The 25,576-nt window shown below is 40.1% G+C and overlaps 1 protein-coding gene and 1 long non-coding RNA gene across 2 annotated transcripts; both read right to left on the bottom strand.

Moving 5' to 3' along the window:
* Window positions 1-1,317: 1,317 nt before the first annotated feature.
* LOC122687587 lies at window positions 1,318-23,686 on the bottom strand. Its single transcript, XR_006339178.1, has 3 exons — window positions 23,595-23,686; window positions 7,988-8,088; window positions 1,318-1,598 (listed from the first exon to the last, which is right to left on the bottom strand). It is a non-coding gene; the product is annotated as an uncharacterized LOC122687587 (long non-coding RNA).
* On the bottom strand, window positions 21,983-22,689 carry LOC122687586 (non-histone chromosomal protein HMG-14-like). Its single transcript, XM_043893166.1, has one exon. It carries the CDS (start codon window positions 22,604-22,606, stop codon window positions 22,301-22,303), a length of 306 nt encoding a protein of 101 aa, XP_043749101.1. The 5' UTR covers window positions 22,607-22,689; the 3' UTR covers window positions 21,983-22,300.
* Window positions 23,687-25,576: the final 1,890 nt, after the last annotated feature.

Raw genomic sequence — 25,576 nt, 5'->3', positions numbered from 1 at the left:
AACATAAGAGAAGGAAGATAGACCCAAAACAATTAAGAAAATGGTAATAGGATCATACATATTGATAATTACTTTAAGTGTAAATGGAATAAGTACACCAACCAAAAGACATACTGGCTGGGTGGATCAAAACATGTGTATGCACTGGTAAGTGGAAACTTATCCCATCATTCTGTTTAACTCCCCAAATTATATGCAATTATTTTTTAGCATTAGGTTAATCACATTCCCATTATGGCTTGCAATTGCAATTTTATTTTTTGTCTGGCTATTGATTGTGAAAACTAATAAACATCTTTTACTATTGTGATTATGCAACTTTTATTCACTTAATACCATTGTATCATGATTGGTCAACAGAAAAATAACAGAACTCTGTATCACCCAAATTACGACTTAATAGAAAAACCTGTAATCGCATTTTAAAATCCAGATGCATATCAGAATTATCTTGGAATTTTCTGAAAAATATAAATGTCCAGGTATTTCTTTTTTTTCTCCAGAGCTCCAGATATGTTTCTAATGAGCAACCATGTTTAAAAACAACTGGACAAATGATAACCTTTTACTTTTACCTAGTTTGTTTTGCTTTTTCTATTTCATATTCAGAGTTCCCATTTCATTTGGCTTTATTTTCCAATTTCTCCATCTCTTCTTTTTCTTTTTTGATGTTCTTTCTCAAACCTTTATCAAGTATAGTAGAAAAGCTTTTGTGTCTGTGTGTGTGTGTGTATGTGTATAAAACATGTATAATATATATATTTTAGAAAACTTATGAATTTTTGCCTAACTAAAAAGTGTATGACATTTTGTTTCCACTTGTTTGACTTAGTACGAATAGAATGCTAGATTTCTCATTAAAAAAAAATAGATATGCAACAAGCAACAAAGGTTTACTGTATAGCACAGAGAACTATAGTCAGTATCTTATAATAACCTATAATGGAAAATAATTTCAAAAATAATATAGGCATATATGTATAACTGAATCACCTTGCTATGCACCTGAAACACTGTAAGTCAACTATTCTTCAATAAATCACGATGTTAAGAAAAAAACTAATCTTTATTCCTACCATTACTGTATCTTTTCCCTTCCTCAAGTGAGATTAAAAAAGAAAATTTTAAATAATTAAAGAAACTTCATAAAGAGAATGTGATAATCATTCCTATGGAAACACTCAAGTTTTCCTTTCATAATACCATTTTCTGTAATTTTCAGCAACTCACAGTATGTATTTCTCACTTAATGAGTAACAATCATACTCCAGAGCTATTTTCAACAACAGGAATACCTGACAAAACTCCAATCTGCTAAGAAGATAATTCACACATTCATTCAACCAACAGTATCTGTGGAGCACCCACTAAAAGCTCAGTACCTGTGAAACACTGGGGATACTAAGGGGAGCTCCTTCGGGCATTTGAAGGCTAAGAGGAAAAATGTGCTAGATCCAAGGTGGTGTTTGCTGCTTTTGAAGAGTTGCTCTAGCCACAGCCACTTGTAAGGCCTTTATTCTTCCCATATTATTCTATCTTCCTCTTGTCATTACTGACCGGATGACAGATGACTGTCGATCAGACGGATGGCCATCAACCTAGTAAAAATGACGAGGAGAAGCAATCAGACTCTTTCACTCAGGAAGCTTCCTCTCAGTGCAGCCACTACACCCGAAAATCCTTGCTGTCACAGGAACCAGAGAGGTCATGGGCTTCCCTCGTGGCTCAGACAGGAAAGAATCTGCCTGCAACATGGGAGACATGGGTTCAGTCCCTGGGTTGGGAAGATCCCTTGGAGAAGGGCATGGCAACCCACTCCAGTAATCTCGCCTGGAGAATCCCATGGACAGAGGAGCCTGGTGGGCTGCAGTCCATGAAGTCTCAAAGAGTCAGACATGACTGAGCGGCTAAGCACAGCACACATGGAGAGGTCATTATAGCTGGCCCTCCATATCCCAGCTTCCCATTCATGGTTGGTTGACTCTGCCCATGTGGAGCCTCCCACAGATACAGAGAGCCAACTACACCATTTTATCAAGGGACTTGGGCATCTAGGAATTCTGATATTTGCGGGGAGCTGGCGAGGTAAAAGAGAGGGTGGTCCTAGAACCAATCCCACACAGATACTGGGGGAAGACTGTATATCATTGTAAGGACAAATACAAATCAAAAATGAGACGCTTAATTCTTCCCGTTGAAAACAAGGGAAGAGATTTCCCTCCTCTCCTTTTTGTTTGAGCATTTACATTAGAAAACTTGTAGGCACTTTCTCTTCTGTTTGAAATGCAAATAAATCTTTTTGAAAACTAGATTGGCATTTTATCAGGCTTATGACCTAGGAATGTCAAGGACCTAGGAACGATTTCTTTGAAATGGAAACACTGAGAGAGCTAGCATCCCATCTCCCAGCTTTTGTAGGAAACCAGGAGCTCAACTTTGGTGGGTGGGCACCTTGATTCAAGTTGCAAAACTACCTCCTTTCGTAAAAGCATGAGAGATTTGTTTTTCTTCTAGATAAAGTCAATTAGCTAACACAAACGGTCACCTCAATTACCTGGTTAACTTAGGACAAACTGTGTGTGACAAATAGTGCCATTAAGTTCTCTTAATTGAGGACTATCATTATCTGTCTGAAATCATGTATATAATGGGTGTTATCTGCTTAGCTACATAAAGAGGTCAGATTCCTTTCTGCTTCAGTCTTAGGGGTTGGCCTGGAATATTCATCACATTCTGGTTTAATGCCTATGCAACAGCTGAAGTGTTTTCTTTTCCTTCTACTTTTGTGGAGAGGACTTCTTGGTTGGCAGAAGATTTTATTTTTACTTCCCCTACATCATGGAAAGGTTAAATTATGAGAGGGCAGAAACTATAAATAAAGATGAGATACACAATTAGTCACGTTAATAATAAAGATAATTACCAAGCTTTTTTCCCAAGACTTAGTATGGAAAAGTCAGGTTATTATGCTAGTGACTTACACACATTATCTCATTTGAACCTCACCAGAATCCTACTGAAGTGAGTCCTGAAATCACTCCTATATGTTACACTGAAGAATCTAAGGTTCTTTGGAAAGATATGAAGTAATTTGGCCTAAATCATGTAGCTACTAAAAAACAGTGCTAAGATTTGAATCCAGACCATCTTACTCCAAAGGCTACTCCCATTACATTAAACCAAGAAAGACCCCAAACGGCTCTACTGAGAGCATCAAAGCTGCATTGAAAACCCTGTCATTCCCCTGCTCCAGGGTCCATACGGCCCAGCTGTATCATTAAGCTGTTCCTAGGTTCCAGTGAGATTCAATAAGCCTCTTTTTAAAAATTTGTTTTGTTTTTTAATTTTTACAATGTTGTGCTGGTTTCTGCCAAACAACCACACAAATCAGACATAATGATACATATATCCCCTCCCTCTTGAGCCTCCCTCTCCTCCCCGTATCCCACTCCTTTAGGTCATCACAGAGCGCCAGATTGGGCTTCCTGTGTTATTCAGCAACTTCTCACCAGCTCTCCATATTATACATGATAGTATAGTATATACATATGTTGATGCTACTTTCTCCATTTGTCCCACTCTCACCCACCCCCACTGTGTCCCCAAGTCCATTCTCTACATCTGCGTCTCCATTCCTTCCCTGCAAATAGGTTCATCAATACCATTTTTCTAGATTCCATGTGTATGTCTTAATATACGATATTTATCTTTCTCTTTCTCACTTTAACAGGCTTTAGGCTCATCCACCTCACTAGAACTGACTCAAATTTGTTCTTTTTTATGGTTGAGTAATATTCCACTGCATATATGTACCACATCTTCTTTATATATTTCTTTGTTGATGGACATCTAGGTCACTTCCATGTCTTGGCTATTGTAAATCATGCTGCAGGGAACATTAGGATACATGTGTCTTTTCGAATTGTGGTTTTCTCATAGTATATGTCCAGTAGTGGGTCCATAAATCTCTTTACAATAAATCTCTTTTGGTTAAGATAACTTAAATAAGTGTCTTGTAAGTGAAGAAAGCTGAGTAGACCAGAAATGCAAACAGAAATGTGCAATGTATAAATACAAGGTAGTCAGTGCTAGGGAAGCAGTTTGACATTCCCAAAAATAGATATACAAGAGCAATTATGAGTCTGAATGTAACAGCAAAGTTTTAAGGTTATGAATCAGTCTTTACAACAAGTGTTAAAATAGAGAAATGAAATCTTGGATTCACTGGCTGTAGTAGAATGCCTCTACCAGCACAGACCCTGCCCTGGTTGGGCTCACTTCAGCACTCTGCCTCCTCCCAGTTTACAACAAGAGAATGCATGAAAGGATGCTAGAGAACTCTGTTGCCGCTGGAATGGGTTCTTTCCTCCCTACCAAGCTCCTCTGTTTTACCCTAACCCTGTCCACTTCTCCCTGTAAGTGTAGACGGGGAGCTTAGTAGCTTAGCGAAGGAAACTGAGAATGAAAGAAGGGAAAAGCCAGAGTGAGATGCACCATGAAGGCTGGCATCTATCAGGAGAATTTGCACCCTGGTCTCAGTTCGGTGAAAGAGTTGCCTCAAGTAACAGTCTCCTTCCAAGAGGAGAGGAGACAAGAGACATCACCTCTGCTGGCAGCTCACTAAGATTTTTCTCCTGAGGAAAGCTAAGGGGTTGGTGACCTGATCTTAGGGCTGGAGGCTAAAGACAAAAATCTTATCTACATGAATAAAGACCTGAGCCCACAAATGTTTCTGCAAAAGATCACCTGGGAGAGGGTAAACTGATAATCCATCGTTAGAAAAATAAGTCGACCAGAAATTCAGAGTGGGAGGAAGAGGGACTGAGTGTGGTTACACCATTTCATATTTCAATGTGTCCTATATTTAAATGTTTTATTTATCCTCTACACACCTTCTTTGATGTCATTGGGACTTTACACATAAATCACACAGATTTGGGTCTTTTTTTTCCCCCTGTACCTTAAGCCGGTAAAACCCCTAACTGTTTATTGTTGGGACAGTGTTTTCGTCTGTCTCGTGATCTGTGACTTTCTCAGCCGAATCCCACAATGGCTCTTTCCTCAGCCTTCTCACCAAAAACATCCACTCTTCCCCTCTGACTCCAGCAAGACTGCAAACACAGAGCCTCCAGCTCTGGAGGGAGTTCACTGAACACAGACTCTGGATCTCATGGCTGCTTCCTTCTCCAGCTTCAAGAAAAACGGGAGGATCCACACACCCAGTGAGGAAGATCCAGACTCCTAGCGAAATCTGAAGTCATGAAATATACCAGTTCAATTGTTTACAACAACTCTATCACCATCTCTCAGAAGTATAATCTTGTGAGTGTTTGGCTTCATGCCTCTATGCTTTTTCTACTTTGAGAACTCAACACTAAATAGGTGCTTATAATAAATTAGAGAACTGAGAACTACTTCTAAGAAATAATAGGTCATGCAAACAAAGATTATGTACAAGAATGTCAACTGCTCAAAATATTAAAAGACTTGAAACTATCTAAATGTCCAGCACCAGAGAACTGCTTAATAGTTCACTCATATTATGCAGTAATTTATAATTTATGATACAGATTCATAGGTATTTATATTAAAAAGATGGTTATAAGGTATTATTAAGTAACAAAAACAAGTCCTAAATTTAAAAAATATGTACTAGGGATCTCCCTGGTGGTCCAGTGGTTAAGACTTCACCTTCCAATGCAGGGGTTGTGGGTTCACTTCCTGGTCAGGGAGCTAAGATACCACATGCTTGTGTTCAAATAACCAAAACAATACAGAAGCAATACTGTGACCAATTCATTGAAAGACTTCAAAATTAGTCCACATCAGAAAAGAAATCTTAAAAAGAGTATGTAGCAGGATACACACACATAGAGGGGGAAAAATCTTGAAGAATATATATCAACGGGTTAATAAAGATGACACAATTTTAAAATTTTTGGTCTTCTACACAGTTTCTTATTTTTCTATAATGAGCATGGATATTTAGTTAAATTTTGAAAGAGTTAAGAAAACTGTATAGAAGATAAAACACAATGAATCCTTGTGAGAGAACGTCCATGAATGAAGTACATGAGTTTTAGTATAAATGCACAACCAGAAGTAATCCGTGACATAGGAATCGAAAAGAGAGAAAGCAGGCAGAGTTGGACCCTCTTTTTTTTTTTTTTTTTTTTTCAGTGTAGCCTTGGGAAAGCTTTATCAAACTACACTAGGATCTTGGGAAGAGCTGAATTAGGGTGGGGTAGAGATGCAGGGGGCTAGAAAAGTGTCTTGCAAAGCTATGATGTTATTTGCAGCTCTGGGCACTGAGAAAGGAGCTGGAAGAATTATGCGTGCACTGGTTCCTGGGCCATGCCAGACTAAGGCTGGGAAGTGAAAGTCACTCAGTCATGTCCGACTCTTTGCGACCTCATGGACTGTACAGTCCATGGAATTCTCTAGGCCAGAATACTGGAGAGGGTAGCCTTTCTCTTCTTCAAGGGATCTTCCTAATCCAGGGATCGAAGCCAGGTCGCCCGCACTGCAGGCAGATTCTTTACCAGCTGAGCCACAAGCAAAGGCTGGGAAAAACAAGTCTTAATCTGAATCATCCCAGTTACTCTATCTCCCAGGCCATGAACACCCCGGAACCAAGAGTTAACATTTACCACTCTATTAATGAGATCAGGTGGAAAGCTATGGCTTTAGTTTGCACTCCAGAGGCATCAGCCATTTAGTGCATCCATGAGAGAAATAGAAATACCTCTGTAATGCTTTAATTTAACAGAGATCAAATTGCCAACATCCGCTGGATCATCGAAAAAGCAAGAAAGTTCCAGAAAAACATCTATTTCTGCTTTATTGACTATGCCAAAGCCTTTGACTGTGTGGATCACAATAAACTGTGGAAAATTCTGAAAGAGATGGGAATACCAGACCACCTGACCTGCCTCCTGAGAAACCTGTATGCAGGTCAGGAAGCAACAGTTAGAACTGGACATGGAACAACAGACTGGTTTCAAATAGGAAAAGGAGTATGTCAAGGCTGCATGTTGTCACCCTGCTTATTTAACTTATATGTAGAGTATATCACGAGAAATGCTGGGCTGGATGAAGCACAAGCTGGAATTAAGGTTGCGGAAGAAATGTCAATAACCTCAGATTGCAGATGACACCACCCTTATGGCAGAAAGTGAAGAAGGACTAAAGAGCCACTTGATGAAAATGAAAGCAGAGAATGAAAAAGTTGGCTTAAAGCTCAACATTCAGAAAACTAAGATCATGGCATCCGGTTCCAAGACTTTATGGCAAATAGATGGAGAAGCAGTGGAAACAGTGTCAGACTTTATTTTTTTGGGCTCCAAAATCACTGCAGATGGTGACTGCAGCCATGACATGAAAAGCCGCTTACTCCTTGGAAGGAAAGTTAGGGCCAACCTAGACAGCATATTAAAAAGCAGAGACACTACTTTGCCAACAAAGGTCCGTCTAGTCAAGGCTATGGTTTTTCCAGTGGTCATGTATGGATGTGAGAGTTGGACTGTAAAGAAAGCTGAGTGCCGAAAAATTGATGCTTCTGAACTGTGGTGTTGGAGAAGACTCTTGAGAGTCCCTTGGACAGTAAGGAGAGCCAACCAGTCCATCTTAAAGGAAATCAGTTCTGGGTATTCATTGGAAGGACTGATGTTGAAGCTGAAACTCTAATACTTTGGCCACCTGATATGAAGAGCTGACTCATTTGAAAAAACCTGATGCTGGGAAAGATTGAAGGCAGGAGGAGAAGGGGACGACAAAGGATGAGATGGTTGGACGGCATCATCGACTGAATGGATATGAGTTAGAATAAACTCTGGGAGTTGATGGACAGGGAGGCCTGGGGTGCTGCAGTCCATGGGGTCTCAAAGAGTCAGACACGACTGAGCGACTGAACTGAACTGAATGCTTTAACCTAGGAAAGTAAGCAGGACCTCATGAGGTTTTCCTTCCAAACTGGAATTGTACTTACATTGCAAAGATATCATCGTTATTAGCAGCAGCAGCTCCTTGTAAAACATCTTCACTAGCATCTAGAAGTTGACTCACTGTTGTCGCAGCAACTTTTTTCACCTGCCAGAAAGAAGACACTGATCATCACAGAAGATACATTGCATACCATCATCATCACCATAGTCATCCTGAGTTACGGTATCAAGTGGCACCATTGGTGTGGTGATCTAGAGATGTTCTGCAAAACCTAAGAAGGCAGAGAGAATAAAGATAAGGTACAGTGAAAATATAAACTGAGTCAATTACGAGGCTTAGGTCTCTGAATCTGACCTCATAGCAACCTCAACCCTCACCCGCAAGAGCACAAAATCAGGTGCTTGGATACAGAAGCAGAAACAAAATAAGAAGAGTACAGGGCTCTTCAAAACAGTTACCGTCCATAATACTTAGTGTAACATTAGTTATACTCAGTATAATTGTTAGACTTAGTAACTATTAGACTGAGTAAAATTATTTCCAGTTTTCTCTCAGTTAAAGACTCAGGAGTACATCAGAGAAGATGTCTCTGCATCTGACTACAGTTTAACTGCCTTCTTCAGGGAAATACCCTTCTGTCTTTAGGGGCTAATCCTTCTATAAGTTGTACATTTCGTGGTGATTATTTTTATTTCAACTCCATCTTTATTAACTTGGGATTCGAATCCCACTTTCTTTGTAAAGGACCTAGATAACAAAAAACTTTTTTTTTTTTAAATATCGAAAGGGAATAGAAGAAAATAGATGTTTTCAGGCCATGCTGATATCCAACTAGCAGACACTGGGCCCTTCCATACTGGTAGTTTATAAACCCTGCAAGGCCGGTACCTAAACTGTGCCAATTGGTGAATGCTGCCTGCAGTTCTCATTTTCAGACACCAGAGTTTAACAGGTTATGATGTAAATTAGGCTCAGAAATGTAAACTAGGCTCATTTTTTTTTGAAAACCCAAATGCAAATATGCTCAGCAGAAAGGGATCACAGTTTAAAATAGCATGATCCAAAGTGAGTTGCTTAGAACTCTAGTTACTTGGAACTAAATAGAGGTGAGAGGTCAAATACAACTGATAAACATATTAGTAAAGTGAAATAGACTTGCTCATTCCAGGACTTTCCAGAAGATTTAACTTGATAATCATCATTGTGACTGTTAGGGGAAGCACACTGACTGAAACCGCCCACCCTGGCCAGGCACCATAGTAACCATGAGTTGTTTTACGACAGGAGGTCCTGGTAAGGAACACGGAACTAGTAAGCCACCACCAACCGGAAGAGTTCAGGAAAGGTCAAAAGGAGACACCGCGTGTCCGACCACCTCCCAGAATCCTTCTCTCTGGCATCCATCTTGGCTGAACAAGGCGTGTACCACCAGGAAGGACTCTGAGTCAGAATGATTGGCTAAAGACAACCCAGAAAATAATCCCACCACCATAAAACCCGAGACTGTGAGCCATGTGGCAGAGCAGTTCTCCTGGGTTCCCTTACCCTCCTGCTCTCCGCCCGGGTGCCATTTCCCAATAAAATCTCTTGCTTTGTCAGCACATGTGTCTCCTCAGACAATTCATTTCTGAGTGTTAGACAAGAGCCCAGTTTCGGGCCCTGGAAGGGGTCCCCTTTCCTGCAACATGACTATTCCCAAAGACAATATTTGGACAAAGAGCCTTTTTATATCTATATTTCTTTGAGCATCTCTCAGAAATAGTGCTCTGCAAAATGACTTTGAGCCCTGCCCAAGTCCATACCTTGGAATTAGGAGTACAGCTTGAAATGTTTTTCTTTCTACCCCTCCCCTTTTCAAAATCCTTGTGAATTTTACCTCAGGTAAAGCATTTCTGGATGTGTTAAAAATCTATCCGACCACTCTAGAAGCAGAAATAATGTTCTCAGGACTTAATTTACTGGCATTCAATGTTAAAATCTGGGCTTCATTAGAGGTATTTTGAGACTGCTTTGAGATGCTGATTATCTGTCTTTAAAAACAAAAAGGCCTAATAAAAATGTCTAAACACTTTGCAAGGAACTGCAAGTGAATAAGCTGGAACTGAGCTGATCCTCAACCTCCTCAACATTGTATCCACTCCATTTTTCATGTTTGTGTCTTTCCTTGCGTAAAGGACAGAGTTCATGCAGGCCAGTGGCTTTCTCAGCCCTTACTATTGATACTTGCCAGGATTAATTAACTATGCCAGGCCATCTTAGCTAATAGCGCTCCTCAAGGTATGATACATGGGCCAGTGTTGGTTCAATGATTGTTACAGGGTCCATAGGGAGGTAAGAACTGAAAGTGGTCAAAAACATATATAACAACTCTACACTATTGAATCTGATAATTTTTAATGGATTTTTATTTTATATCGTTTTTTCATTTCATTTTCCTAGTAATTCATTTTGACAATATTTTACAGAATTACGGTCTGCAATGGGTTGGAAATTTTTTAAACTGGCTTTCAGCACAGGGAGTTTGGGAAGTACAGACCTAGGTAACCCTCCAGATACCCATGAGCCTCAAGGCTCTGGGTTGTGAGACTAATGCATGTGAATCCATATTGTCTTTAGTGGGGCCATGTGTCAATGTGTATGTATGTCTGTGTGGCTTAGTTTTCACTAGATGGAAGCACCAACACAAAATTAAAAACCAAGGTCACAGGCTATTCACCCCCATGAAAGAATCAGAAACAATGTCCAATCAGTAGGCAGAAACAAGGCTCTCATAAAATGGCCAGGTCTCTGTTATGTGTTAGGCACTTTACTAGACATTTTACCACATTTAATGTGCAAAAAACCATTATGAGTTGAGCACCCTCCTTCTTATTTAAAGCCTTGGAGAGGTTATAGAACTCAACCAAAGTTCGTGCAGATTACAAACGACAGAAAGTAAGTGTTCAGCTGCTCAGTCATGTCCGACTCTTTGCGACCCACTGGACTGTAGTCTGCCAGGCTCCTCTGTCCATGGGATTTTCCAGGCAAGCATACTGGAGTGGGTTGCCATTTCCTCCAGGGAATCCTCCTGATTTCAGGGATTGAACCCGGGTCTCCCACATTGCAGGCAGATTCTTTACAAATGACAGAAATGAGAGTCAAAAACTGTCTTATCAGACTTCAGAACATAAAGCCTTTTCCCCAATCTGTGTAGCTGACATAACCTATGTAGTTGGCATCACACACTCCACCATCAACCCAACCCCTTCCTTTGCCCAACTGAGATTAGGGACCCAGGATGCTATAGTGTGGACTTTAAAAGCAAGACCAACCAGCTCCATCACTTTTTGACTGTGGTTCACTGGGGAAAATATTACACTCTCAGAGACACAGTTTCCTCATCTGTACAATGGGAACATCAATGCCTATCTATTTAGCTATTTTTTAAATTAAAATAACACATGTAAAATGTTCAGCACAGTATTTAGCATGCCATAAGTGCTTAATAACCTGTGTGATTAAGTAGAATTATCTATGAGAATAAAAATCTAACTCATAGAGATTATATAAGGACTAAATGAGATAATAAATGTAACACATCTGTTACCCAGAGGAACACATAAATTTCTTCTTCCTCCCCTTGCTTGACCCCAGGTATTAACAATTCCTTATATTTACATTTGAGTGTATCATTAGTCAAAATAATCTAATTAGCATGAAAGAACAGTCATGCCAAGAAAGTACATTTCCTACTTCACCTGCTCATGGATATAGCCCGGAGACCAGCATCAGGTTCTGAACTTTCCTGTTTCAAAGGGATTTTTGTCATAGTTTGTTTCTCTTTATTCTGATCCAGCAGACCATCAAAATACCTTCCTTTTAGGGAACCCTCTTACACTGTTGGTGGGAATGCAAACTAGTACAGCCACTATGGAGAACAGTGTGGAGCTTCCTTAGAAAACTGGAAATAGAACTGCCATATGACCCAGCAATCCCATTGCTGGGCATACACACTGAGGAAACCAGAATTGAAAGAGACACGTGTACCTCAATGTTCATCACAACACTGTTTATAATAGCCAGGACATGGAAGCAACCTAGATGTCCATCAGCAGATGAATGGATAAGAAAGCTGTGGTACATATACACAATGGAATATTACTCAGCCATTAAAAAGAATACATTTGAATCAGTTCTAATGAGGTGGATGAAACTGGAGCCTATTATACAGAGTAAAGTAAGCCAGAAAGAAAAACACCAATACAGTATACTAATGCATATATATGGAATTTAGAAAGATGGTAATGATAACCCTGTATTGGAGACAGCAAGAGAGACACAGATGTATTGAACAGTCTTTTGGACTCTGTGGGAGGGCGAGAGTGGGATGATGTGGGAGAATGGCATTGAAACATGTAAATTATCATATGTGAAGTGAATTGCCAGTCCAGGTTCGATGCATGAGACATGGTGCTCAGGGCTGGTGCCCTGGGATGACCCAGAGGAATGGGATGGGGAGGGAGGTGGGGGGGTGGGGTTCAGGATGGGGAACACATGTACACCCATGGAGGATTCAAGTCAATGTATGGCAAAACCAATACAATATTGTAAAGTAAAATAAATTAATTAATTTAAAAAATACCTTCCTTTTGGTCTTAAATGTTAAGGATCTATTTTCAGTCAAAACTTTGGTGGTCAAAAATATAAGGCCATTTAAAATATGCTACAGAATATCATTTGCTGACCTTTGTCAAACGAACATGTCCACCTGTCCGTTTTCAGAAATGGATATCAACTTAGAAAAGAAAATAAGAATGGTTTTAATTACTTGTCTTTGTTGTTTCTAACTTGAGAGTTTTAAAAGCAGTGCTTTGGCATCAAGTATCTAGAGAACAGAGAATATGCACAGTCTGAACCTTTTCCCATTGCCCATCTCATGGAACATATAGCATACCTGCCTTTCCATGGTTTCAGATTTTCATTACCATTTCCAATTGTCATATTTTAAAATTATGTCTCTCCATATTTATTAAGACGGCACAGCCAATGTCCCTAAATTGCCCACTTTAATAAAAAGCAGCAGCAGGGAGGGATAAATTATGCTTATGGGATTAATAGATAGATACACACTACCATGTATAAAGTGAAGTTGCTCAGTCGTGTCTGACACTTTGAGACCCCGTGGACTGTAGCCTACCAGGCTCCTCCATCCATGGGATTCTCCAGGCAAAAATACTGGAGTGGGTTGCCATTTCCTTCTCCAGGGGATCTTCCCGACCCAGGGATCGAACCTGGGTCTCCCACATTGCAGACAGATGCTTTAACCTCTAGAAAGGATGAAGATATGGAGCCAAAGCAAAAACAATACGCAGTTGTGGATGGAACTGGTGATAGAAGCAAGGTCCAATGCTGTAAAGAGCAATATAGCATAAGAACCTGGAATGTTAGGTCCATGAATCAAGGCAAAAGTGGTCAAACAGGAGATGGCAAGAGTGAACGTTGACATTCTAGCAATCAGCGAACTAAAATGGACTGGAATGGGTGAATTTAACTCAGATGACCATTATATCTACTACTGTCGGCAGGAATCCCTTAGAAGAAATGGAGTAGCCATCACAGTCAACAAGAGAGTCTGAAATGCAGTACTTGGATGCAATCTCAAAAACAACAGAATGATCTCTGTTCATTTCCAAGACAAACCATTCAATATGACAGTAATTCAAGCCTATGCCCCAACCAGTAATGCTGAAGAAGCTGAAGTTGAACGGTTCTATGAAGACCTGCAAGACCTTTTAGAACTAACACCCAAAAAGGATGTCCTTTTCATTATAGGGGACTGGAATACAAAAGTAGAAAGTCAGGAAACACCTGGAGTAACAGGAAAATTTGGCCTTGGAGTACAGAATGAAGCAGGGCAAAGGCGAATAGAGTTTTGCCAAGAGAATGCACTGATCATAGCAAACACCCTCTTCCAACAACACAAGAGAAGACTCTACACATGGACATCACCAGATGGTCAACACCAAAATCAGACTGATTATATTCTTTGCAGCCAAAGATGGAGAAGCTCTATACAGTCAGCAAAAACAAGACTGGGAGTTGACTGTGGCTCAGATCATGAACTCCTTATTGCCAAATTCAGACTTAAATTGAAGAAAGTAGGGAAAACCACTAGACCATTCAGGTATGACCTAAATCAAATCCCTTATGATTATACAGTGGGAGTGAGAAATAGATTTAAGGGACTAGATCTGATAGACAGAGTGCCTGATGAACTATGGATGGAGGTTCGTGACACTGTACAGGAGACAGGGATTAAGACCAGCCCCATGGAAAAGAAATGCAAAAAAGCAAAATGGTTGTCTGAGGAGGCCTTACAAATAGCTATTAGAAGAAGAGTAGTGAAAAGCAAAGAAGAAAAGGAAAGATATTCCCATTTGAATGCAGAGTTACAAAGAACAGCAAGGAGAGATAAGAAAGCCTTCCTCAGCAATCAATGCAAAGAAATAGAGGAAAATAAATAGAATGGGAAAGACTAGAGATCTCTTCAAGAAAATAAAGATACCAAGGGAACATTTCATACAAAGATGGGCTCAATAAAGGACAGAAATTGTATGAACCTAACAGAAGCAGAAGATATTAAGAAGAGGTGTCAAGAATATACAGAAGAACTGTACAAAAAAGATCTTCATGACCCAGATAATCATGATGGTGTGATCACTCACCTAGAGTCAGACATCCTGGAATGTGAAATCAAGTGAGCCTTGGAAAGAATCACTACAAACAAAGCTAGTGGAGGTGATGGAATTCCAGTTGAGCTATTTCAAATCCTGAAAGATGATCCTGTGAAAGTGATGCACTCAATATGCCAGCAAATTTGGAAAACTCAGCAGTGGCCACAGGACTGGAAAAGGTCAGTTTTCATTCCAATCCCAAAGAAAGACAATCCCAAAGAATGCTCAAACTACCGCACAATTGCACTCATCTCACATGCTAGTAAAGTAATGCTCAAAATTCTCCAAGCCAGGCTACAGCAATATGTGAACCGTGAACTTCCAGAGGTTCAAGCTGGTTTTAGAAAAGGCAGAGGAACCAGAGATCAAATTGCCAACATCCGCTGGATCATCGAAAAAGCAAGAAAGTTCCAGAAAAACATCTATTTCTGCTTTATTGACTATGCCAAAGCCTTTGACTGTGTGGATCACAATAAACTGTGGAAAATTCTGAAAGAGATGGGCATACCAGACCACCTGACCTGCCTCTTGAGAAACCTGTATGCAGGTCAGGAAGCAACAGTTAGAGCTGGACATGGAAAAACAGACTGGTTCCAAATAGGAAAAGGAGTATGTCAAGACTGTATATTGTCACCCTGCTTATTTAACTTATATGCAGAGTACATCATGAGACATGCTGGGCTGGAAGAAGCACAAGCTGGAATCAAGATTGTTGGGAGAAATATAAATAACCTCAGATTGCAGATGACATCACCCTTATGGCAGAAAGTAAAGACGAACTAAAAAGCCTCTTGATGAAAGTGAAAGAGGACAGTGAAAAAGTTGGCTTAACGTCAACATTCAGAAAACAGAGATCATGGCATTTGGTCCCATCACTTCATGGCAAATAGATGGGGAAACAGTGGAAACCATGGCTGACTTTATCTTTTTGAGGCTCCAAAATCACTGCAGATGGTGATTTCAGCCATGAAATTAATAGACATATACTCCTTGGAAGGAAAGTTATGACCAACCTAGATAGCATATTAAAAAGCAGAGACATTACTTTGCCAACAAAGGTCCATCTAGTCAAGGCTATGGTTTTTCCAGTGGTCATGTATGGATGTGAGAGTTGTACTATAAAGAAAGCTGAGTGCTGAAGAATTGATGCTTTTGAACTGTGGTATTGGAGAAGACACTTGAGAGTCCCTTGAATTGCAAGGAGATCCAACCAGTCCATCCTAAAGGAGATCAGTCCTGGGTGTTCATTGGAAGGACTGATGCTGAAGCTGAAACTCCAGTACTTCAGCCAGCTCATGCGAAGAGTTGACTCATTGGAAATGACCCTGATGCTTGGAGGGACTGGGGGCAGGAGGAGAAGGGGACGACAGAGGATGAGATGGTTGGATGGCATCACCGACTGATGGACATGAGTTTGAGTAAACTCTGGGAGTTGGTGATGGACAGGGAGGCCTGGCATGCTGCGATTCATAGGGTCGCAAAGAGTCAGACACGACTGAGCAACTGAACTGAACTGAACTGAAACAGCCATGGCAATCAAAACATTATGAGAGCTTCATAAAGACAGTCAAACACACCACTGAAATAAAATAGACAGCTTGGAAATAGATAAAACATATATAGTCAGTTTATTCTTCTGAAAGATTCCAAGACAATTCAGTGGGAAATGGAAAGCTGTTTCAACAAATAGTGCTAGACTAACTGGATAATATACCACACTCAAAACACCATTTAAAATGGACCAGAGATCCAAAAGCAAAAGCTACAACTACAAAGCTTCTTTAAGAATACAGGAGAATACCTTTGGAACTTTGGGACAAAGATTTTTTTTTTTTTAAGAGGACACAAAAAGCACTACACATAAAAGAAAAAATATTGATAAACTGTACTTAATCAAAACTAAAAGCTGCTCATCAAAAGACACCATTAAAGAAAATAAAAATGGAAACCACAGACTGGGAGAAATGTTTGCAGTACTTCTCTGACAAAGGAAGTGTTTCTATAACTTTAAACTAGGATTGTAAATTGTAAAGAATACACATTATTAGTAAGAACACAAACAACCCACTTTTTTAAATGGGCAAAAGGCTTGAATATACACTTCATAAAAGAAGATACACAGAAGGGTACTAAGCACATGAAAATGATCAGCATATTAGTCATCAGAGAAATGCAAGTTAAAACCACAATGAAATATCATCTCACACCTGACTAGAACAGCTTTACAAAGCAGACAATATCAAATGCTGTTACGGAAGTGAAATAACTGGAACTTCAGCAAATGGCTGAGAATTTCAAATAAAGCAACCACTGTGGAAAGCTGTTTGATACTACCATAAAGTTAAAGACACACCTACCAGAAATACCACGCCTAGAGGTATATGCAAAATAAATGGAAATATATGTCCACAAAGAGACTTGAATGTTTCTAGTACCTGCAGTAGATGTGATCAATCATATGCCACCTTTAGGACTGAAGCACTCACTCCTCCAGCCTTGGGGGATGTTGGCAACTAAGAAAATAGCTGAATCCTTTTCTAGAAACTGCCCTCAACTGAAGAGAGTCAGCCTGTACAAGAGCCTCGTGACACATGCCATGACTAGTCAATGCCAGGGAATAAAGGCTCATCCCCGAGCCTCAAAACCTCAAAGAAGGTATTTTCCAAAGACAGCTGTACTGCATATTCCATCTCATTCACTCTCCTTGTACTGATGACACTTCTCCATTGAGAAGGTTTGTGTTCTCTCCTTGGATCCTGCGGACTTTTGTATCTGTCTTGACTAATATGGTGGGAGAAATGTGCTGTGTGACTTCCACGCTGGACCATAAAAGGTGGTTTGCCCTCCACCTAGCTCCTTCTCACTCAGGACAGACACTTTAGTAAGGCTTGAGCCTACAGGAGACAACGTAAGAAGCCTGGCTACTCTGAGGCCTCCATGCTAGAGACACCAAGAGGGGAACTACACAGAGACAGGGACGCTGGAGGAGCTTCAAGCTGTTTCAACTTTTTGAGTCTTCCCAGCCAGGAAACTGGGCTTCCCAGGTGGAACAGCAGTAAAGAATCAGCCTGCCAATGCAGGAGACACAGGAGACACAGGTTCCATCCCTGGGTCGGGAAAAGCCCCCAGAGAAGGAAACAGCAACCCATTCCAGTATTCTTGCCTAGGAGATCCTATGGACAGAGGAGACTGGCGGGCTACAGTCCAGGGGGTCGCGAAGAGTCAGACTGAGCACATGCACACAAGGCCCCGGCACCACGCACGGGTGAAGAAGCATTTAGGGGACCCCGGCTCCAGCCACCATCTGAGGGCAACTTTACAAGAGACCCTAATCCCGAACTATGCAGGCAGGCTGCTTCCAAATTCTAAATTCCGACAGAGAATAAATGACTGTGGTTGTTTTAAGCCACCAGGTTTCGGGGTGACTTCTTCTGCAGCAAGAAAACTGATACACAGAGGGCAACTCTGAAGGGCCAGTCCAGTTTCAGCTGTGTGCCATCTCTCCTTCCACCCAATCCTGCCTGTCATTTCCCATGAGTACTGATCTCAACAACACCTGTTGAAACCTTTATGTAGAAAAATCAATTCAGAATTTGTTTTCCAGGGAACACAATCTCGGAAGTTCATGGGTTTTTTTTTTTTGACCACACCACATGGCTTGTGAGATCTTAGTTGTCTGACAAAGGATCAATCTGTGCCTCCTGCAGCAGAAGCACAGAGCCTAACCACCAGATCGCCAGGGAAGCCTCTTGGAAGTTTTATTCATGGGAGCCAAAAGCAAAGGAAACCACCCAAACAGTCCATCAACAGGAGACTGAATAAGCAAATCATGGTATGTTCATACAATAGAATACTGACTGTTTAGTAATAAAGAGCAATACACTCAACATAGACATGTTAATGAAAGTATTCAGACACAGAGTACATCTTGTATGGTTCTTTTCATGAAGTTCAAGGAAAGCAAAACTAATCTTATGGTGATAAAATCAGGACAGTGTGGCCTAAAGGGTGGGTAGTAGGGATGGGGAGATTGACTGGCAAGGAACACCGACAGCTACCGTAAACAATGAACACAGTCTAACTCCTGGCCTGACAAATGTAAAACCTCACACTAAAGGCTTGCACCTCAATTCTCTTTACCTAATATATCATGTCTGACTTTCTACTACACATTAAAGGGCATGCTGAAAGGCAAAAGACAGCCTGAAGGGACAAGTCAACCATCAGAACCAGATTTATAGATGACACAGATTTTGGAATTATTAGATCAGGAATTTAAGATAATTGTGATTAATATGTTAGGAGCATTAATGAAAAAAACTGGACAATTTTTAAAAACCAAGGAGGTAACATAAGCAGAGAGATGGAAACTCTAAGCAAGAATCAAAAGAAATGCTAGATTTCAAAAAACACTAACAGGGACGTCCCTCATGGACCAGTGGTTAAGAATCCACCTGCCAATGCAGGGAACACAGGTTCCATCCTTAGTCCAGGAAGTTTCTACATGCCTCGCGGCAACTAAACCTGTGCGCCACAACTGGGCCCATGCGTTGCAACTGCTGAGACTGCTTGCCCTGGAGCTCTGCAAAACAAGAAGCTACTGCAATGAGAAGGTCACGCACCACAAATAGAGAGTAGCCCCCAGTCTCTGCAACTAGAGAGAGTCCATGCACAACAGTAAAAAGCCAGAGCATCAAAAAAAAATTTTTTTTTTCATTAATTAAACTAACAAATGAAGAATGCCTTTTCTGGGTTCATTAGTAGACTAGACAAGAATCAGTGAGCTTGAAGAATGTCAGTAGAAACTTCCCAAACTAAACAGCAATGAGAAAAAATAATAAAAAATATAATATCCAAGAGATGTGGGACAAAAGGTATAGTGTATACATAATGGGAATAACACGAGAGGAAAAGGTAAAAGAAAGAAAAAAATATTTGAAGTTTTTATGTCTGAGAATATTTCAAAATAAATGACAGACACCAAATTACAGATCCAGAAATCTTGGTCAGAGAACACTAACCAGGATAAATATTAAATACAATACAAAACCCTACACTTAGGCATTTCCTATTCAAACTGCAGAAAATCAAAGATGAAGAGACTTTTTCAAAAGAAGTTAAAAGGGGAGAAAAATACCTATAGAGCAACAAGTACAAGAATATACTGGAATTTTCTTCAGAAATCACATAAGCAAAAGAGAGTAGAGTGAAATATTTGGTGTTGAATGAAAACCAACAAAGAATTCTGTATCCAAGGAATTATCCTTTAAAAGTAAAGTAGAAATAAAGACATTTAAAAGTAAAGTAAAATCTAAGGCAAAGAAAAATTGAGGTAGTTTGTCACCAGTAGACCTGCCTTACAAGAAATATTAAAGGAATTTATTCAGAAAGAAGGAAATGATAAAGGTCAGAAGCTTAGATCTACATAAGGAGAACATTAGAGAAGGAATAAATGAAGGTAAAATAAAATCTTTCAGTTACTTTTATTTTTAATTGATCTAACTGATAACAGTTTGTTTAAAATAATAGTACTAATGATATATGAGGTGATTAAAGCTCATGAACAAACGAAATGAATGACAAAAAATGTTATAAGGAAAGAGGATGAGGAAATGGAAATACTCTGCTATAAGGTACTGGTATTACCCATGAGGCCATATATTGTTACCAGAAAGTGAATTTAGATTAATTGTAAATGTATATTTCAAACTTTAGGCTGCTCCTAGGCATCCACCCAAATAAGTGAAAACTTGCCCGCAGACAAAAAGCTGCACCTGAATGTTTATAACAGCTCTACATACAATCACCCAAAACTGGAAGCAAACAAGATGACCTTCAATAGGTGAACAGATTAAAAAAAAGCCTGCAGTATATCCATACAATGGTATATTATTCAGCCATAAAAAGAAACGAGCTATGAAGCCCACAAAAGATAGGAGGGAATCTTATATATATTTAGCTAAGTGAAAGAAGTTAGTCTCAAAAGGTTACTGTATGATTCCAAATGTTATTCTGGAAAAGGCAAAACTATAGAGACAGTTAAAAGATCAGTGTTTGGGGAAGGGAGGGAAGGATGAATAGGTAAAACAGCCAATTTTTAGCCAGTGAACTACTCTGAATGAACCTGTATTAGTGAATATGTCATTTTGTCAAAATCCATAGAACTGTACAACACAAAGAGTTAACCATTATATAAACTATGTATTTTAACTAATAATAATGTATCAATATTGGCTTGTCCGTTGTAACAAAAGCAACACACCAGTGAAAGCTACTAATGATAAGGGAAACTATAGTGGAGGAGGAGTGATGAGGGAGAGACAGTAAATGGGAATTCTCAGTATTTCCTGCTTAATTTTTCTGTAAATCTAAAACTGCTCTAAAAATTGTTTTTTCAAAACAAGGTATGGATCCTGATCTCAAAGAGCTTACAATCTAGCAAGACAGATTTAATTGTAACTGTTGTGTGACAAACTTCTCTATGTGAACAAGAGATATGCGAATCTTTCTAAATTATGAAATACTTCAAATACACAAAGTACAGAAAATAATAAAACATCACTAATTACCCACATTCAGGTTTAAAAGACAGTAACTTTCTCATATATTTTCTTTAGTTTTTTTTTAATGAGCAATGAAACTTTACAGAAAGAGATGAAACCCTCTGAATTTCTATCTATTGATATTTTTTAATCCCCTACCTAGAAATAACACTATTCAGAAATTATCTTCCCCATCACATTTTATACTATTGTTATATCTAAGTCAGTACGTAGCACGCATGTAGCTTTTGAAAAAAAAAATCAATAACTATTTTATTTTTTTTTTCAAGGAATTCTTTTATAACTGAGATATTATTGGTTGTTTTGAGGATCACTACACAGACATTTCAATTTGTACACAATTCTTCACATACATACCAGAAATCTAAAATATCATGTAGTTGTGATTCTTAACAGTTATTCCAGTGACTTTCCAGCTTAAAATTTGGAGCAAAGTTTCCTTAACAGGATATCAAGTACCAATATCTTCAAATATTGATATGTTGTTACATCATAAGTCCCACTGATTCACAATTTAATATCATATACACTACATACCCAAACTGTCAATCGTTCACAGCACATTAACCAAGTTACTGGGAAAACTGGACTACCACGACCAAAGATGTTATAGTATAATGCACAAAATTCTGACCAGGAGAACCAATATCAAAAAGTGGTTTGCTGTAGGAAATAATTCTACCAAAACAATATGGGAAGAGAAGTAATTTAAAATGTTCAGGACATTAAATGCACAACTGACTCCAAACTGCCATTTAGTATGCTTTTGTATTATAGGATACAAAAGCTACCCCCCATCTATGGAATGTTAAGCTGACACCCAAGACAATCAAAGCCTCCCATATCCAATATCCCACTATTTTCTGGTTGTACCAAAAAATAAACAACCAGCAAATGATTTCACCTCTTAAAAAAAAGCATTTACACTTAAAAAATGGGATGAGGTGGGATTCTCTCCTTTTTTAAAATGTTTCTAGAGCTACTAAAAAACTTGCAGTTACAAAATAGTTGATAAAAATATTCCTCTGGATTGTACAAGAATGGAAACAGGGACCACTGACAGGACTGAGTGTGTGGTTATTAATCAGACTTGGCTTCTTTCTCTTCTGCTTCATCAGAGGCTGGGCTCTCCTCGTTTTTAGTCTCTTCATTTTCTGCAGGCAAGTCTTCTTTAGTCTCTTGGTTGGCCACTTCCGCCTGTTTTCCCTTTACTCCTCTTTTCCCTTTTGTTTGCACTTTTTTGTCTGAAGATTTGTCCTTTCCCGTCGCCTCTTTTGGCTTCGTTTCCACTTTTGCAGGAGCCGGTTTAGCTGACCACCTCGCCGATCTCCTCTTGGGCTCCTCCTTCGCCGCCCCCTCGGCAGAGCTGACCTTCGTCTTGGGCATCGTGGCGGCGGGGCGGGCGAGAGCCGGGCGCCTGAGGGCCGCGGCGCGCCGAGAGCCTTCGCGGAGCTGAGTAGCCTGACCGCTGCCGCTCCTCCCGCCTCAATAACTATTTTAATGGTAACTGGTCTATTTAGGTTTTTTCCCTTCCTTTTGGAGTAAATTTTGGTCACTTACATTATTTCAAGAAAATTGCCATTTGACCAAAGTTTTATAGTAGCTAAGATTCTCATGGTATTTACTTACGCATTTCCTCATAAGTTACTGGTTTTTTGAAATCACTGTCTTACTTTAATATATATTTTAATAGGTAATATATACAGAGTTGAAATATAAAAATAACACTTGTTCCCATCCACAAATATACACAAGTAATAATCTTTATTCATTTTTCCAATCTTCTTTTCACAAGGATAAGAAAATATGAATCTACAGTCTTATTTTCTCCCGTTTTCTGTAGCTTGGGTGAGTGAGTGAAGTCGCTCAGTCCTGTCCAACTCTTTGCAACCCAGTGGACTGTAGCCCACCAGGCTCCTCCCTCCATGGGATTCTCCAGGCATTTCTGTAGCTTGCTCTTACACTTCACGAATGTCAAACATCTTTTCACTGCAGTTCACAGAGAACGTCCACACCTTCCTCTACAGCCCCATTATATTCCATTATGTGACTGTACCCTAATTTAACTAACCTCTTATGAACAACACGAGCATTGTTTTCAGTTGTTGCTTCAAAGTTGCATTATGCACATTTTATTTTGCCACTGTAGAAATTCACCTGTAGAATAAATTTCCAGAAATGAAATTTCTGAGCCAAAGAGTACACGGTCGCATCTTGACAGTTTTTACCATCTCGCCACAAGGGTGGTGCTAATTTGTATTTTCAGCAGCAACACAACCATATGCACGGTCTGGAACAAAACACGATGAAGACCTACATACCTTTTATATGTAAGACAACAGAAAACTCTATTCTAATGCCGTAATAAACATACCTTCACAAAGACCTGAACATCCAGGTCTGGAATTTAGAAACCGTGGCTTCCTCGGAGCCCTCCCTCAGAATGCCAGCGACGGGCAGCGGCCCCTTCTCACCCCATGTCCGTCCGGTCCCACCCTCAGGGGGCTTTGTGCTCACACACGCAGGCACCCCAGCCCACACCCACAAGCTCTCCTCACACCACACTGTGGACAGCCTCTCCTCACACTCAGCGAAGCGCCGGCAGCATGGTTGACCCCAGAGAGGATGATGGGAAAGGGCGGCGCAGTCTCGCAGGCTGGGCGGGTCTTCTGAGGACCCGGATGCAGAAGAGATGCGCAGCGCGGTTAGCAGGGGTGATGCAGCATCTGGGTGGGCGTGTCCCCTTGGCCTCCCAGAGGAGTGAGAGTTTGCTTAAAGAGTCGTGACCCTATTATTTTTGTATGAAAGCGAAAGAAAGTTAAAGTGTTAGTTGCTGAGTCATGTCCTACTCTTTGCGACCCCCATGGACTGTAGCCGGCTGGACTTCTCCATCGCCGTGCGGTTCTCCAGGCAAAATTACTGGAGTGGGTAGCCATTCCCTTCTCCAGGGGATCTTCCCCACCCAGGGGTGGAACCAGAGTCGCCTGCACTGCAGGCAGATTCACTATCTGAGACCCCTTATTTTTGTATGTATTGCTTAATTATGCTTTTTTTGGTCCTAATATATCTCCCAGGAAATATATCTATTTAAATTCATCTTTTTAAAAAAACTAATCTTTTGGTTTTGTTGATCTCTCCTCTTGTTTCTTTGATTTCCATTAATTTGTTCTTCCTTTTATTACTGCCAAACGTACTTAGAACTTACTCTTTTCATTTTTACCTTCTAAAATTAGAATCCTTAATTTCACTTCCGTCTGACCTTTTATGAGTTGGACTATAAAGAAAGGTGAGTGGCAAAGAATTGATGCTTTTGAACTGTGGTGTTGGAGAAGACTCTTGAGAGTCCCCTGGACAGCAAGGAGATCCAACCAGTCCATCCTAAAGGAAATCAGTCCTGAATATTCATTGGAAGGACTGATGATGAAACTGAAACTCCAATACTTTGGCCACCTGATGCGAAGAGCTGACTCATTTGAAAAGACCCTGATGCTGGGAAAGATTGAAGGCAGGACGAGAAGGGGACGACAGAGGATGAGATGGTTGGATGGCATCACCGACTCAATGGACATGAATCAGAGTAAACTCCAGGAGTTGGTGATGGAAAGGGAAGACTGGCGTGTTGTGGTCCATGGTCCATGTGGGGTCTCAAAGAGTCAGACACAACTGAGCAACTGAACTGAACTAAACTGAACTGACACTGAAGGTAGGATAAACTCAGCTTCTATAGCCTGGGGTTTCATTTACGTGTGGTGACTTTTCTTTTCGTACTCATGTCCCTGAACAGATGATACGGTTTTTCAGTGCTTCTCTGGGATAGTGAAAAGAACTTTTCTAACCTTCTAATGGTCGAGGCAACTTTTTAAGGCTTTAGGATAATCCCTGTGACTCAGGTCTAGCTTTCCCTCTTGACACAGAATGGAAGACATGCTTCCAGTGCCCATGTATACATTGAATGACCACCCCCAGCCTCTAGAGCTTATGGCAGTGCTTCATCATTATGATACTGACTTTTCTCTCTGTTTCTGCCACCTGGAATTTCCCTTCAAGAAAGAAAGTCTGCTATTTATTTCAATTATTTTTGTTGTTTATTTATAATTTCTATGTGTTACAAACACATCAAAGTAGGAAGGGTACCTATCTGTGTCTATACTTTTTGCCATTAATCAAGAGTGATTAGAGTCATTCCTTTTACTTAATGAGGATTTTGACTCCCTTTAGAGAAGGGCTGTCAGAGAAGGCAATGGCAACCTACTCCAGTACTCTTGCCTGGAAATTCCCATGGACTGAGGAGCCTGGTAGGCTACAGTCCATGGGGTCACTAAGAGTTGGACACGACTGAGCGACTTCACTTTCACT

This window comes from Cervus elaphus, chromosome 31 (assembly GCF_910594005.1).
Source record: "Cervus elaphus chromosome 31, mCerEla1.1, whole genome shotgun sequence".
In the NCBI taxonomy this organism is placed as follows: Eukaryota; Metazoa; Chordata; class Mammalia; order Artiodactyla; family Cervidae; genus Cervus; species Cervus elaphus.
This window is presented reverse-complemented; position numbering and strand designations above follow the sequence as displayed.

Bases quoted from the DNA above. Each gene is read 5' to 3' on its own strand.
- LOC122687586 (XM_043893166.1), bottom strand. From the start codon at position 22,606: ATGCCCAAGACGAAGGTCAGCTCTGCCGAGGGGGCGGCGAAGGAGGAG.